Source organism: Sebastes umbrosus, chromosome 6, assembly GCF_015220745.1.
Source record: "Sebastes umbrosus isolate fSebUmb1 chromosome 6, fSebUmb1.pri, whole genome shotgun sequence".
NCBI classification, from domain to species: domain Eukaryota; kingdom Metazoa; phylum Chordata; class Actinopteri; order Perciformes; family Sebastidae; genus Sebastes; species Sebastes umbrosus.
The window spans coordinates 20,882,015-20,899,053 of record NC_051274.1 but is presented as its reverse complement, the minus strand read 5'-3'; the positions used below and the strand labels follow the sequence as shown (position 1 = coordinate 20,899,053).

General features: G+C 42.9%; 1 protein-coding gene across 1 annotated transcript; it reads left to right on the top strand.

Moving 5' to 3' along the window:
• The first annotated feature begins 2,272 nt into the window (after nucleotides 1-2,272).
• On the top strand, nucleotides 2,273-15,115 carry si:dkey-32e6.6 (extracellular matrix protein 2). Its single transcript, XM_037772400.1, has 7 exons — nucleotides 2,273-2,538; nucleotides 3,010-3,125; nucleotides 4,946-5,078; nucleotides 5,153-5,310; nucleotides 5,639-5,778; nucleotides 13,104-13,430; nucleotides 14,726-15,115. Exons 1-7 carry the CDS (start codon nucleotides 2,484-2,486, stop codon nucleotides 14,901-14,903), a joined length of 1,107 nt encoding a protein of 368 aa, XP_037628328.1. The 5' UTR covers nucleotides 2,273-2,483; the 3' UTR covers nucleotides 14,904-15,115.
• The last annotated feature ends 1,924 nt before the right edge of the window (nucleotides 15,116-17,039 follow it).

Genomic DNA, 17,039 nt, shown 5'->3' with positions numbered 1-17,039 from the left:
AGGAAGGGGTTGAATGTGGTCAATGGATTACTGCATGTTCCTGTCAAGATTTAAATGAATAGTCTTTGGACACCTCACTATTTGACTTGGAAGGGACCTGTGTTTCACTGTTTACTGATAAGTTGTCCAATGAGCCATTTGGAATAAGTCTGGATTTCTTCTGTGGTCTCATCTGATGAGATTCAGGTGCAGAAAAACAAGAATTAATATCTAAATTACTAGTCTACTTCATTGATATGATCAGAAATGATCATAATTCAGACGTCTCGTTGATCGCATAAGCCGTTGTCTGTGACATGACAACACGTCGCACACACATTTTGACAGATTTAGTGTGTGGTTACTGAGTAAATAAAGAGGGGCTGTCAGCAGTTGTCACCCCACAGTGAAAATCCCAGTTTGGCTCAACACTCAGCCAGTGGCACCTGCTTGGCTTAGCGGTTTGAGTGCGAGGATGTACATGTGTAAGCATCACAGTGTGTGTGCGCGTACAGACAGTATTGTGTGTGCAGAATGTAAAGACGGGCTCATTGTTCACCTCTCAGAGGTCGTGTTTGCTTTCATACATAGATGCTATAGTGGAGCTTGGCCAAACAAGGTTGGCTCCGACCTGAACTGTCTACCAACCCTGTGTCTTGTTTGGAAAAGGTCAATCTGATACAGTCGGGGAGAAAAACACAAAACTGACAGTGGATCACAAATCTGTGATAATGTCTCCGACTAGAATCTATCACACTTGTATGAAACTTATTGTGTTTCTATCTTTTGCCTCCTGTCCCGTCTCTCGTGTCTCTGCTTTCCACCTCATGTTAGCAGACAGTTATGAAACAGTGAGGAGACGAGGAGGAGCAGGGCGGGTCTGTGTATAGTTCGTGGTGCCATGAGCGAGCCTTTATTAACAACGTGAGAGTTTATTTTCTGACCTCTCCGCCTCCTAGATATTCTTTCCCGTCCTCCTGCCCTTTCTTCAATTCAGCATTCACTTTTGGGTTGGGGGCATGTGCAATATGGTTTAGTACAGCTTTTTACTGTAATTATAGTGATGTATCCTCTTGTGTAAACTCTCACGTCGACTGCTGCTCACGTAGTTTTTTCCCTTTGGCATCACCAGTGCAGACAATAATTCTGTGGATTTGCTTCATCCTTGCTTCAGCACCGGAGATCTAAAGGTTTTGGACTTCTAACTACAACTGAAACAGCTTTAATTGAGTAAATATTTAACAATGCAGATGCCAAGGACATGGATCACGCTCATATGTCTCTGTGGCATGGTTTTATCAGGACAAAGCCTTAACTCTTTGCACGACATGGAAACCTCTTCTGAGACACCTGAATTCAAAACAGCAGCCGTTCATCCACCAGGAATCGACACAGGAGTGAGCTTGTTGGATACATACGCATCAAGTGTGACCCTCCCTGCTGGTGAGATGAGTTTTTATCTTTCAAATGCTGCCTGTTTCTGTCTGCATAATCTTGGCCAATATATGTGTTAATAGCTGAAATTGCTTTACCTTATTTTGCGTACACAGCAGTGAAAACATTTTTTTTTAAAGTCTTTAATTGTCTTTTTCTGCTCTGCTTTATGATTGGTGAAGAAGAGAGTGAGGATGAGCTTCTCCAAATGGAGGCAGAGGAGGAGAGGAAGCATCAAGGAGTTGATTTCTGGAAGCTGGAGACTGGTAGAGGAAGGAGAAGTGCCTGGGGGAAGAGGAAACACGCAGCTACAGTGGAGGCCAATGCCTATAGAATAGTATGACTCTTGTTCTACCATGTGAACACAGAAATGCATATTTATAAATATATATATAAAAAAAACAAATTTGCACATTTTATCTTCCATCTCTGCAGTTTTTAAACGTATTTTCACTCATGTCATATGTTGATTTGCTCCTTTGTTGAGTCATGTCAGTGACTTTCTGCTGCTTATTTGCAGGCAGGTTTGGGACGACCCCTGACGGGCTGGAGGAAGCGAGGAAGAGGAGAGGAGGAGACCAGCGCTCTCATGGCTGCACTTAAGGAGCTTCATGCTGATAAGCGGCGGCTGATGGATCAAGGGAAAGCACAAGAGGAGGAAGAAGATGATGACGATGATGATGATGACGATGATGATGATGATGATGATGATGACGATGATGATGATGATGATGATGAAGAAGAAGAAGAAGAAGAAGAAGAGGAGGAGGAGGAAGAGGTGTGTACAAATAAGGCTGTTGCTTTGCTTTAGTTCATTGTATCATCCATGAAGCAATTTTCTGTAATGCAATTTCTCTTTTAATCTTCTGTGTCAGGAAGAGGAGGAGGAGGAGGAGGAGGAGGAAGAGGAAGAGGAAGAGGAAGAGGAAGAGGAGGAGGAAGAAGAAGAAGAAGAAGAGGCAACTGAGGCCCCCAGCAATCAAACAGAAACCTACTCCAGCTCTACAGAGTCTCCTCATCTCAGCGAGTGTCAGACTGCTGACAGAGAGATCAGCTGCAGGGGCGTCGGCATGACTCACCTGCCAATCATCCACAACCTGCTGGCCACAAATCTGGACATGGCAGGTGTGTGTATGTGTGTGTATGTATGTTGTGGTGGTAGATGCATCATACAAAATGAGGCATGTTTGTGCTTGGTGGGATGGTACAGAATAGAAGTGGATTCTATAAAAAGTAATACAGCCGTGATAGTGATTAGATATAAACTGGTTTATTAGTAGATCAGCTTATTTATTAAGGTTTCCAGTAGCTCTGATTCCAACTTTGATGCCACTAGCCATTTATTTAAATTTGTTTCCACTTTGATGTCTCAACAGTAGTACTTAGTATTTGGCAAGAAAAGTATAGTTCAAGAACTGAAAACTAAAATAACAAAGTTCATTGACATATTATTTACATCAAAACAAAAGTTCCAGCACAGATATATGTCAGCATGACATGACCACATACTCATGTGAAATGGCTGTACAAGCCATATTGTATACTTCCACCACATGTACTTCATCATATGTCATACCATGTGATTTATCTTTAAAGAGAACAACATCCGAAGCATCGCTCCACAAGTTTTCTCTGGTGTGCCGAACCTGGACACGCTGGACCTGAGCAAAAACAAACTGGACGACGAGTCGTTCAGACAAAACCCCCTGTCTGTGAGTAACACCTCTCTTCTTCACTGTCAGTCTAAACGGTCTCAGTCTAATACTCATCTGCAAGTACATCACACCCATAAATGTGTACTCTTTATGTTTAATTGAGGGTTACTTGTTCTTGCTTCAAAGCAATGTTACATAATGTATGTGCCGTGTAATTACAAATGCAAAAGGGAACATAGTGTCACATTGATGTGATGCATCCAAAACTCGATCCATTCAATCTTAACTGCAGAGCTTCTACAGTCTCAAACCTGAAGTACCAGTCCAGCCTGCTCTACCTACGCACAAGGGAGTGTTACAACTGTAGCTTTTTTTGTTTTAAATAAATACTAAGTGTCATCACGTCTCCAAAAGAGAAAAAAACAAATAGGAGAGGCAGAGCCTAAAGGAAAACAAACAACAATTTGCAAATTAGGTTACTAAATTCAGTTGTTTTTTTGTGCTACATATTTGAACTATAAACTTAAAGGTGCAGTGTGTAGGATTTGGCGGCATCTAGTGTTGTGGTTGCAGATTGCAACCAACTGAGTACCAGCCGCCGAGTGCAAAACTGTGGTAACGCCGTTCGCCTCGCTCAGAGGCCATCCTTACCATAATACAACACTACTTTAGGAGCAACGGAAGTCAGACGACGGCTGGCGGTAGCACGGTTTCGTACTCTGCTGCTCACGTTACCACAGTATCACATGTCGGAGAACTACGGTGGCCTTCCAAAAACGTGAAAGGCTCTCTCGAGAACCAGTGTTTGGTTTGTCCGTTCTGGGCTACTGTAGAAACCCTTACAGTTAAAATATGATGTTTGAGAGATAAAAGCTGAATTCTATTTTGAGTATTTAACTGAGTGTTAAATATCCACTGGAGGTTAGAGTGATGATGTCAATCCGCAACACAGATAGAAAGCAAAAAACAGACACTATTCAAATAAAGCCACTGCAATAAAGCTCACTGCCTGCAGGTGGTGCAAATGTTATGACTGCAGCAGATATAACTTCTTCCAACACTGACATGTCTACACCTGCAGGTTTAAACTGCAGCTACTATTATTTTCTTTTCCTATAGGTGGTGTAGGTAAGCATGTGTAGAATGAGTCTAATATTGACCATAGACTGTATAGATATTGACCCATAAAAAGCTCCCTCTTGTGGAGAATCTGCAGCCTGCTACATGTGAATGAGTGAGTTTGTGAGTTACAAGCCAGTTTTATAAGTCACTTCGCATCTAATTAAAATGAAAAGCAGTCTGTATCCTGTATCATTACAGTAATAAAAGAGCACACGAAATTGCATTAACTAATCCTTTCTAAGAATAACCTCTGGTCTAACCTCTAAATGACCACAGGCCAAACTCAGATCCTGACCACGCCGAGGCAGCCCGCCACGCTCTGACCAATCATTAGGCGCCGCCATCAGCGTCCTCTCACAGTATTGGCTGGACAGACCTGTTGGAAAACAGCTGCAGCCAATGATGTGGAGAATAAAACCAAATTATTTTTGGAGGAATTTTTTTTTCTTCTTCATTTTGTGCTCACTTCCCGGTAATGACAGAGGACTGATGGACTGGCTCGAGGGATCCTGCAAAAGATTCAGTCCACTGCTTTTAGTTGACACACACCAACCACACCGGAGCCACACAGAGTGGCTTTACTAAAAATACAACATGATAGATGACATGGCAGAGATGCACAGATTTGGTGTATTTCTGTGAACTCTGTGATTGTGTCCTTCTCGGCAAGTCGGGATGGAAAATTATGGATTACGGAGTATCCAGTTTCTCTGTTTTATCTTTCTGACCCCTCCTTTTTGCTGCGTGTCATGTAGAACTTGACCTTTCTGAAGAAGCTGAACCTCGATGGCAACCAGCTTACCAGGGTCCCACCGCTGCCGCCATCTCTCGAGGAGCTCAAGATGAATGACAACAAGCTCGGTGCACTCGGCCCTCAATGTTTCAAAGGTGGGATTTGTGTCTGTGTACATTGCAGTGAAAGGTCTTGTATGAAAATAATATAATTTAGTATCCCCCTCTAGGTTTGATGAACCTGTTGACTTTGGAGCTGGAGGAGAACACTCTCCACGAGGGCAGTGTGTCACCACTGGCCTTCAGACCTCTAGAGAGACTTCTGGACCTCCAGTTGGACAACAACCGCTTCCGTTCCCTCCCTCTGGGCCTTCCTCCCTCTCTTCAGGTGCACAGGTGTCACTTTACTGAATCTTAGAAGGGACAATCTTCCTCTTTAAAGGTCCAGTGTGTAGGATCTGGTGGTATCTAGTAGTGTTTTGAGTTGACTTGAGTTGGAGCAAGTGGGAAGTGAGTGGTGAAGCAAGGAAGAGAGAGCGGCGGCGACGGGAGCGAGTAATGTTATCGACTTCGGCCTAAGCAGGGAAAGTTAACAGTGTTTGGTTTGTCCCTTCTGGGCTACTGTAGAATATGGCGGTGCAACATTGCGGACTCCGTGGAGAGGAACCCGCTCCCTATGTAGATATAAATGTATCCGTCTCCTTCTCTTCGTGTAGGAGCTGGAGATGAATGAAAATCTGATTGAGGAGGTGAAAGAGGAGGCGCTGAGGGGCTGTGTCCATTTGAGAGTGCTGGACCTGAGTCACAACCTGCTGCATGAGCGAAGCATCGCTAACCACGCATGGACCCGTCTCAGGTACGTCCATCCAACCGTCCATTCATCCATCCATCTATCCATCCATTCATCCATCAGATCCTGATGGGCAGGTTCGCACCTTGCATGGCAGCCTCTGCCATCAGTGTATGAATGCGTGTGTGAATGGGTGAATGCTGACTGAGTGCGCTTTGAGAGGTCAGAAGACTGGAAAGGCGCTATATAAATGCAAGTCCATTTACCATTTCACCAAAAATAATAATGTTCTGCAGTTCCTCCACCAGCCACAAGAGGGTAGACTGGTGTTGTTTGGGATTCCCAACACCTTTGTTATCATTTTTTACATTTAAGCGCTTATCAGTTGATGGTTGTAGTACTTAAAATATTTGAACATTTCCATCAAAAGATGATAAATCCTCTGATAGATCAGATTACTATTTCTATCATTAATATCAGTAGACGAGGCTGGCGGCTCTGTTTCGCGCACAGAAATGAACATAAACACACTCACACACACAAATCCGGATCAGTACTTTTGATTTCAGTTCTTTGGCTGACGTTCTGACTGATTCACAGGAATATTTTCTTTCTCTCTCACACCCACACACACCCACACACGCAGACACACGCATACCACACATGCACACATATCACAGAAGTTATGACAGCTGACCTTGTGTACTTAGATGAGCAGGCGTGTGAGGGAGAGCTTGAGGGCAACAGTGTGCCTGTATGTGTCTGTTTGTGTACGCATGTCTCACTGTGTGTTTATGGTGGCGGTGGTGTGTGTGTGTGTGAGTCTGTTGTTTAAATATAGTGGATTCCAGTGGGTTTTTTTCTTTGCTCCCTGGGATCCTTGTGAACCACAGTGGGAGCTTCAGGGAGGGGAGAAAAAAGTACTGAAGAAAGACAAGAAAGTACAACTGGAGAAACGTTGGATTTTACTGTTTGACTAAATGATTGTGTGAACGAGGAACTAGAAATAGGAAATTGGTGAAATATATTCAGGGGAAGTTTGACTGAAGAAATGATGAGGTCTTGTAATCAAACATTGAAACAGTAAAACACATGTCCACAGAGAGATTCTGTGAAGAAAGAAGGAATCTTAGTGGAGACACTTATAGGCAGCACTCCGAGCCTTCGCTTGACTTCTGACTCGAACGTATTTGACATCTGACACTTGACCTCATTAGTGGCGAGAGCAGCGTTCTTCCCATCGGCACTGCAGGCTTATCAGCTGGTCCTCCATTTCAAAAAAATCTTCCTTCAGCACCGCATAGACAAGAGAGTGGGGACATATTCAACATGAACTCCACTAACAAAGCAGGAGCTGATTCCTTAAAGGGCAAAGGTCATTAGCGAGACCAGAGTGGCATTAAATGAGACTCCTCCCTGTTGTTGGATTATATGTTACTCTGCTGACATTTAATAATTAAATCCACACTGAAGTACTTGTGGATAAATGTCTTCATCGTGTAGCTCTGCAGAGGTGTGTGGAGAAATATACAGAGAGGGACTGAAACAGAGCTTAATGATAAAATAAACTGCCGTGTGCTGGTTCTGGTTAGCGGAGTGCCTCTGTTTCATGTCATGGAGTCAGTCGGTGTTATTGCTGCCTCCTGCTGGGGTTCATCGACTGGAGGTACGAGTGGAGGTTACATGGAGCTGGGGAGTTCAGTTTGTACCTGGGATCTGTTTCACATTTTCTGTTTCTCAGCAAACTTATCCCAGATCTGTCTTTAGTTTGAGTTCCCCTGGGTGTGTTTACAATTGCTGCCAATGTGTGACCATCCTATAAGCATACGCACATGCTTAACAACCGGTGGTGGAATTAATTATACTTCAGCGATGTACTTCAGTATAGTTTTTAGGTTCTTGTACTTGACTTGAGTATTACCAAATATGGTACTTTTAGGGTTTCTTTCACTATACTTTTTTGTTTATTTAAAGGAACAGTACATAACATTTGGGGGATCTATTAGCAGAAATGGAATATAATATTCATTACTATGTTTTCATTAGTGTATAATTAACTGAAACTAAGAATCGTAAGGTTTTTTTGTTAGCTTAGAATGAGCCCTTCATAGCTACATAGGGAGTGTGTCCTCTTCACGGAGTCCACCATGTTGCTCCGCTATGTTTCTACAGTAGCCCAGAACGGACAAACCAAACACTGGCTCTAGAGAGAGACTTTAGCGTTTTTACGTTAACCTAAAGGCCACCGTAGTTCTCCGACATGCTTGTGAAACTGCGGTAATGTGAGCCGCAGAGTGCAAAACCGGGGTATCGCCAGACGCTGCCTGACTTCCGTTACTCCTAAAGTAGTGTTATCATTGTAAGGATGGTGAACGGCGTTACCACGGTTTTGCAACTCACATTACCGCAGTCTTGGAAAGGAAGAGTGAGCGGAGGGGTACTCCGTTGGTTGCAATCTGGAACCACACCACTAGATGTCACCAAATCCTTCACACTGTACCTTCAATTATTGTACTTTTCACTCCACCTCAGGTTTAGTTACTAGTTACCTTGTTTTTACACACACAGTAAGATATGTAATGGATTATATATATAAACAGTAAAAATGCTATTTACACATCAAAGCATCAGTAAAAATTATTAAATAATATAATATATCATAATATAACTCCCACAGGTGACATTTTCTGCATCATGAGCACTTTTGATACTTAAAGTACATTTTGCTGATAACACTTCTGTACTTGCAGATGCGTCTCCTCAGGGGCACAATCAGCAGCTTTCATCTTTAAACACACTGATGCAAATCTAAAACACACACACACACGCACACACACGCACACGCACACACACACACACACACACACATCTTCTCCTGGCTCTTTACGAAACTGTCAGCTCAAATAAGGGTCTGAAATGCCTCCATATCCGCTCGCCCTCCTGTCGATCAAAACACACCAGTGATCACGTTGCTGCAGCCAGCTGACAGACCTGACTCCAACTCTGCATGTTCACTGACAGAACCATAGCATGTTTTACATTACTTCCACTGATTAAAGCTGCATAAACATCACTCATTCATATATATATATATATATTTCATGGGTAATATGTTTTCAATTGCAGTTTTTTATTCATGCCGTCAAACATTTTTATTGGGAAAATTATGGTAATGTGGACCTTCTGCTTCAACTATGTAACACAACATGATGTTCTACAGCTTAGCATAATAGACTTATAAATGTGTCATCAGCTTAAAAATGATCTAATAAAACTACTCTGGCAGTGTTAAATACCGAGACAGAAGTGGTGACTTATTTCGTCTTAGTTAGTGTCGAAACAGATGGCTGATGGAATGATCTTTTTTTGTCCATTTGGTTTTTATTAGTTGTGTCACTTTGATGGAGAGGGGTTGTCGTTGGAGAGGACCTCTGCGTAAATTTACCCCCGCTGCGGGCTCAGACCGACTGCATGTAGACACAGGTTCACTGATAAGACGTGTGTGTGTGTGTAGTTTTGTTTTGAGCCTGACAGGACTTGTAACGAAAGCTCTTTTAGCTTCGGACCAGCAAAATTGGTTTTGTAACAAGCTTACATAAATGGTAAAGCAAGCAGCACACAAACACACACCAACTATGCTGAAGCATTAATGAAAACCTCTGACTTTAATTTAAGTCATCTTTGATTTTCATTTAAGGGTTTCCTCTTTGGTTACAAACACATACGAATACTCACAATGGATAGACACTATATATTATGTACCACCGCAGTAAACTATTAATGTCATATTATGTCCTCAAAGGTCCAGTGTGTAGGATCAGGTGGTATCTAGCAGTGAGGTGAGGAGATTGAAACCAACTGAAAGCTCTCCCGCGTGCTAAGCGTGTTGGAGAGCTACGGTGGCCGACGCGAAAACACGAACGGCCTTCTCTAGAGCCAGCGTAGCTCATTTGGAGCAGAGCCTGTGTGTGTGTGCACCATGGAAGTGAGTGGTGAAGCAAGAGAGAGAGAGACCGGCGGCAACGGGAGCGAGTAACGTTATCAACTACAGCCCATGCAGGAAAAGTTAACAGTGGTTTGTCCCTTCTGGGCTACTGTTGAAACATGGCTTTGCAACATGGCGGACTCCGTGGAGAGGGAACCCGCTCCCTATGTAGATATAAACAGCTCGTTCTAAGGTAGCGAAAACACAACAATTCTTATTATCAGGTGATTTTACGCTAAAGAAAATGTACTTATTAATATTATATTCCATTTCTGCCAATAGATCCCCCTAATTGTTACACACTGTTCCTTTAAATTAAACCAAATGTGCTTCAGTTTGTTTTCGACAGATGTGACAAATGGCCCAAAATACTCCCAGATGTCAATTTACTGGTATGTTCATAATTCAGTGCACACAGAAGCCTCCACCATAATGTAGCTGAAGACAAGTCCGCTATCATCCATCCATCATTTCAGTCTTGTTCTATCTAGCCTACTTGGCACCGCCACTCTGCCTGGCAATACTTACCTATCCTGGTTTGGTTACCAAAGTACATAAACCAGCTTGTGTTAGTGCTGGCAGATGGAACTGTGTGTATATGTAAGTAATGTACTTGTGCTTATGTATCCCTCGGTGTGCTGGTTCCCATTAGAACCCAACAACCTGAGGATGAGCAGACCACAAGCTTCTGGCCAAAAAACATGGACAAACACAAACATTTGTGCACACAAACACATTTGTGTTTTGCGTAATTGCTGTTTGCCTCTCTATAAATGTTTTAGAAATGAAGTAATTAATTAATCCAGGAAAGAGAGTGCATGTTGCGTGCCTATTGGTTTGAATATGTACGGTATCTATATCTGTGAATTAGCATTTTCAAATTCATACATTTGGGTTTACATGTTCTTGGCACATCTCTGTGTCTGTGAGCGTGTTTATTTGCTTTTGTGTGCATTAGTGTTTCTTCATCACATCATGTTGCACGCACACGGGTATGTGTGTGTGTGTGTGTGTGTGTGTAGGTGCCAGTGGGTGGAGGACTCTGAGAAGAGAGGACTGTGTGTCCCTCTGCTCATTAATACCATGTGGAGCTCTAAGCAGCGGTGGACTGCTGCTGAGCTTCTTGGCAAAGATTTAGAATACAAATCAGCAGCCCACAACTGGTCTGAACTGGTACTGAGGAGCTGATAGAGCGATATATATGTATATTTCACGGTTTAAAATTCAAGCAGAAACCACATCTTCAAAAAAATCCACAACTGCCACAATATGTAAATGTTAAAGGTGCAGTGTGTGGGATTTGGCGGCATTTAGCAGTGAGGTTGTAGATTGCAACCAACTAAAACATCTCCCGTGTGCCAAGAATGTAGGAGAACTACAGTGGCCAACACGAAAACTGCCCTTTCCAGAGCCATTCGTGTTTGTTTTGTCCGTTCTGGGCTACTGTAGAAACATGGCAGCCAGCTCTGTGAAGAGGACCGGCTCCCTATGTAGATGTAAACGGCTCATTATAAGGTAACGAAAACACAACGATTCTTATTTTCAGGTGATTATACACTGTAGAAAACATTGGCTCGTACGTTTTTGTGTTTTGAGTTAAATCTGTCATCGTGCTCCCTCCCATGTGTCTTAACTTTGTTTTTTCAGTAAAACATTTATGGTTGTATTAATGTGATGTTTTATTACACTACAGGCATGTAACCTATCTCAGGTTTCATGAAGTCTATAGTGGACTTTATTTGACCAAACAGAGGGAGGAGGGCCTCATGCTAACTATGACCTTTCCTGTGATTCTGACAAATGATCAGAAGTTGCTCAACGTAGCAGCATTTTGATTGATTTAGTGATTTTAACCCCCTCTCGTTGACACACATCATCTATCTCGTGGAAATACAAACCCCACAAAAACACCGGTGATTAATGTAACCCCGGAGTCGTAAAGTTCAAGGGAGGCGAGTTAATGCAGAGGTCTTACTGTAAGTCACCTTTACGAGGAGCAGAACTGCTGAGGCACCGACTATCAGTCAGACGAATGCCGGTCCGAGCGTCTCCTGCATCCACTCTCTTTCTCCTCATTGGTCCCCATTTCACTCCACTGTGTGGTCATTGGCTGGCCACCTGAGGGTGTTCTGAACCCATTGGCTGTTCAGTATGGTCTATGAATGGCGGAAGAACAGGAAATGAGGTTCCTCTCCTGCGGTGAGCTGCGCTGTAAACTCACAACAGCTGTGTTGGATCTTCCAAGAAAAACACTGAACCCCTGTAATGCATCTTCACCTCAGACCCCTGAATTCTGGTCTTCTCTTTCCCGCAAACCAAACATTTTCATACCCCTTATCCTTCACTCAGCCACAAATTCACCCTCAAACTGCCACGCTTTCTTACATTGCACCCTCCAGGCCCTATTATTTACCCCCCTGCTGCTCCCCATGATTCCCCCACAGCCTCCCTCTCTGCACTCCAGACTCCCCAGCAGCGCTTTGCAGGAGTCAGTAACTATAAAACATGAAGTCTGCAGTTAAATGCCTTTAAATAAGAGTGGAAGTGGGCATCCATTATTATATCTAATCTAGAGCCCTGTAAAACATGCTGACATGCTGATGTTAAGCAGGTGTACTGTTCACCATGATCACCATCTTACTGTAGTGTGTTGGCATGTTAAAGGGATAGTTCGGGTGTTTTGAAGTGGGGTTGAATGAGGTACTTATCCATAGTCAGTGCATTACTTACAATAGATGACGGTCGGCAGGCCCCCAGCGTCAACAAACAGAGAGGAGCACCGGCACCGAAGCAAAGCAATACAGTGCTGTGGATAAGTACCTCATACCACCCCATTTCAAAACACTGGAACTATCCCTTTAACATTCGTTACTCGACACTAAACACAATGTTTAGTTTTGTTATGTTATCAGTTTTGCAGGTATTTGGTCTTAAACCAAAGTATTGGACAAAGCCATCCAATAGCTTTTGAGACATTTCCCTAAAAACCACAAATGTCAGCCTCATGGTGACCCTAGAGGAAAAGTTAGGGGATCACCAAAGTCTTCAGGATACATCATCTGGGAACCATGAATGAACCAGATTTTGTGCCAATCCGTTCTGTAGATGTTGAGATATTCCACAGGAAAAGTGAAAACGTTGATCTGATTGGTGCTAGAAGAAAAGTCAGGGGATCACCAGAGTCAGTAGGATGTATCCTCTGGGGGCCACGAACGTCTGTCGAAAATGTCATCACAATCCATCTTATAGTTGTTGAAATACCTCAGTTTGGACCAAAGTGGTGGACAAACAGACTTACATTGCTGTCCATACAGTCATGCAGCTTGCATGGCTAAAAATATCTATAAGTAGAATTTCCATTTGAAGGTTTCCTTGCACATATCTGACTGAGATTGTTTCTTTTCAGGTCCCTGGAGGCGTTGGACCTGTCTTACAACCAGTTCACCTCTGTCCCAATGAATCTGCCTCGTCGTCTCCATAAACTGACCCTCCAGCACAACAACATCAGTCACATCGCCGCCTTCACGTTCCGTCACATGCGGTCCAGCCTACAGTCCCTCCGACTATCACACAATGCCCTGAGCAATGAGGGCATGGAGCGAGTCTCTTTTGTGGGAACGTACCGCTCACTGGGCGAGCTCCTGTTGGACAACAATCGCCTGGGGGAGGTCCCTCGCTGCGTTCGACAGTTTAAGAATCTGCAGGTGCTGAGGCTGGACAACAACCAGATCAGGTAGAGTCACACTCTCCATACATTCTTAAGAGTTTAATGTGATTTTCATAATGCAGGGATGAACTAAATGCTTGCTTGCTTGCTTGCTTGTTACCCAATCCTGTCTTAATACCATTGGCTCTGCTAGTGCAGCTCCCTTTGGAAATGACTCTAAGGAGCTTGGCAAAAAAGTAAAGAAGGATATCATGGGACATTCAGTGTCTTTTGCAAACACATTTATTCAAACAGACATTTCAACAACAGTTCACATCATCTAACTGAAATGGAAGGAGTCTTTGTCTGTCTGTCTGTCTATCTGTATGTCTGTCTAACTGTCTGTATGTATGTATGTATGCAGGCTGTTCTCCTACAACGTTCGTATCTATACCTGTGTAAAATAATGCACTGTAATTCGTATATATATCCCATGAAATCAATGTGTATGTATTCCACGTAACTTTGATCCAGGAAGTATTAAGAGCAACAAACGCCGTGTAGAGAGGAGGTCGGGGTGGATGGGTGTGTCCAAAAACACCAGACTGTCATCCAGGAAATTAGTGTTTGTACCTCGTGGTACAAAGAAGTCAACGTGGATTTATTTGTCACGTAACTTCTGTACCTAATTTACGCCACTTCCCATGTTATTTTAACCCAAACCACTGTCTTTTCCTAAACCTAACATAGTAATTTTTGTTACGTAACTTCCGTAATTAAGTTACGCCACTTCCGGAGTTATTGCACACGTATATTATTATATATAAACCATGATATTTTTGTTCTCTTCCTAACTAAGTAGTTTTGTTGCCTAAACCTAAACCTTAAACATGTTTCCTGTGAAGACGGAAGTTTATTTTTAAAAGATTGTATATATGTAAAGATCGTAAATTGTCACGCCCATCACATGTTGCTGGACATTCGTAGAAAACGCACACAAAAAATGAGGAATAACATTTTGTAAGATATCATACAAACTGTTGTATGAGGATACATTGATGTATGTATGTCCTTCAATTTTCTCGACAAACGTTCATCCAATCGACTTCACACTTGGTGGGTGTATTGCTGAGGACCCAAGGAAGTGCAGTTTCGAGTGCGACCTCCTGAGATCTACAGGACATATTTATTTGTAGTGCATTGTGTACTTACTGTGTATAGTGTAGTGAGAGGGGACCCCTATTAACTGTTACACCGCCGAAGCACTTGTACAGCTCACACTTCTTTGTGCATTTGGGGGGAAACTAACAAATCAGCAGTTGTGGAAGGAAAGTGCAGACTTCAGATGTCTACATTAAAGTGAACGTATGTTGTGTTTGCAGGCTGGTGAGGCAGTGGGGAGTGTGCCACCCTCGTAACTCCGGCTCCACCTTGGCTTCGATCCATTTGGAAAATAATCTGCTGGAGGTGGAGAGGATTCCCCCGGACGCCTTCTCCTGTCTCGCTGATGCCCAGGGACTGGTCCTCTATCCACAACGGGGGTACTCACATGACCAGTAGACCACACAGTGGGATGAACTTACTTGGACAGACAATATACGTGTCATCGAGACATACAGCTACTCAATACTTTTTTTTTCTGTAGGCAGGGTTTACATAAAGAATAGCGTTATCATGTAGTTTGCTTAGTCAGTGGGTGCTATCATGTTATCATCCCTAAACCCATCTTTTTCTTTCACCTCTCACCTTTAATTAGGGAAATGACTGTAATGTTTTTGTAGGTATTAAAAGCAAATGTGTAATTTACACAGTAATGGAAATAATAATTATGTAAGTGTGAAAGGTTAAAACATTGCAGTGGAATCCAGTTCTGCTCAAAACGTGGTTTTACTGTCTTTTCATTCAAGTATAAAGTATTTAAGTGATACTTTTGAGACTGAAATGGATTAACCTATGTCTCTAGTCTAAGTCTGGGGCTTTGCAGGAGGAGCCTGTAGTTTAGGAATAAAGCAGTAGTGTTTGGATGTAAGAGGGATAGGCCTACTGGGGGGTCATGAAGCAGTCAGATCTCGGGACTGCAGCATGGGGGTCCCTAAGAGAAAATGAAAATGTCTGGTGACACAGCGTGAACCGAAGGGGCCCATTAGAAAGGAAAATATAAACATCACGCAGGTTCCCTATCACCAGATGACTTCCAACATAAACATCCACCACCAGCCGCTCAGCAAAAATACATAGAGTGACTCTGACAGCGAGGGGGGCGTCTCGGTCGGGGCCTCCGAACATGTAGCGATGACGTAAGTCACTGTAGGATTGTGCACAGTAATTGGGGGTGCAAGTATGTGTGCGTGAGAGGAGCGGGGCTGCCCGTTATTTGGGTCAGCAGGAGGAAAGACATAAGGTGAGGAACATGTTAGTGGAACTAAGGGGCAAACAGCAAGCTGACTTTTAGGATACAATACAGCAATTGTTCTCCGAAAGCCGCTAAGCTCCGTGAAAGATGAGAAGAGCAGCAGTTCATGTCTAGTTGAATCCAGTAAGATGTGGCTAGGAGAGCAAAAGGAAGACAGTCTTTGACTGTTTGGGAACTAAAGCCACTGTAGCTCTGTTGTCCTGTCAATTTTGTTGACAAAGTGACTTCCCAGATCGCAATGTTCTCTCTTTCTCTTTCTGCGTATCTATCGCCACAACTGTATCTCACTTTCCATCTTCTGCAGTTTGTCCCTCGTCCTCCTGCTCAGTTAGGTACAAAATAACTAACAATGCACCATTCTTCTGCCTCAACATGTCTATGATCTCGGCTCCTTAAGCTCTGGGATGTGTGTGTGTGTGTGTGTGTGATGTGAATGAGAGCCTTGCCCATAACATTTCTGTGTCAGATACCTTTAACGCAGTCTTGGTGAGAACTTAAAGCTGCAGTGGGTAGAAATGGAGCAAATATGATTACAAAAAGTTATTTATTTATAAAATAAATACGGTCACTATATCCTGACAGTAGTGCATGAGACAGGTAATCTGAAAAAAATCATGTGCCTCTGTGTCCTCCGGTGCTCCTAAGACCGGAGGAAAGCAACCAATCAGAGCCGAGCTGGAGTCTTGCCGTCTATGAGCAGCTGTCAATCACTGGCGAACTCTGATCAAACGGTCAAACTAGGCAGCAGTGATCAAATATGAATCAATATTCTGTTAATGTAATGCCTATTTCTCACCTCAAATGTTTTCAGAAACATCTTGTAGTGTACTGTTTAGCTGTAAAATGAGAATGTTTGTGACCCGGCAGCCATGTTGAGATAAGCTGAGGAAATATCAAGCACCGCCCACCAGCCGGAGCTCAGCGAATAGAACGCTCAATAGGAACGCTCTCTCTCTGAAATGACCTAGATTTTTAAAGCTTGAAAACAGAGCCACGAGGAGGTGCAGAAGTCTAGTTTTCTCTCAGAACACTTAAATTACAATATGATGAAAGGTTATTATGGAATTTTTGCCCAATGATGCCAAAAATATACTGCCTACCCCGATTTTAAGTATAGTTCAAGTATAATCCCAAGTATACTTTATGTAATAAGTATACTAATATCAATGTACTAGTAGTATATTTGTAAGTGTACTACTTCAATACTTCTTGGACTAGATTGGCCCACTTTTTAGTTTATAAAAGTATACTTTTAAATATACTTTAAATGTAAGAACTTTGAG

Coding starts and splice junctions, on each gene's coding strand:
- si:dkey-32e6.6 (XM_037772400.1), top strand. CDS start 2,484: ATGACTCACCTGCCAATCATCCACAACCTGCTGGCCACAAATCTGGAC. Junction 5,311..5,638: donor GCCTTCCTCCCTCTCTTCAG/GTGCACAGGTGT, acceptor CTCTTCGTGTAG/GAGCTGGAGATGAATGAAAA. Junction 13,431..14,725: donor CTGGACAACAACCAGATCAG/GTAGAGTCACAC, acceptor TTGTGTTTGCAG/GCTGGTGAGGCAGTGGGGAG.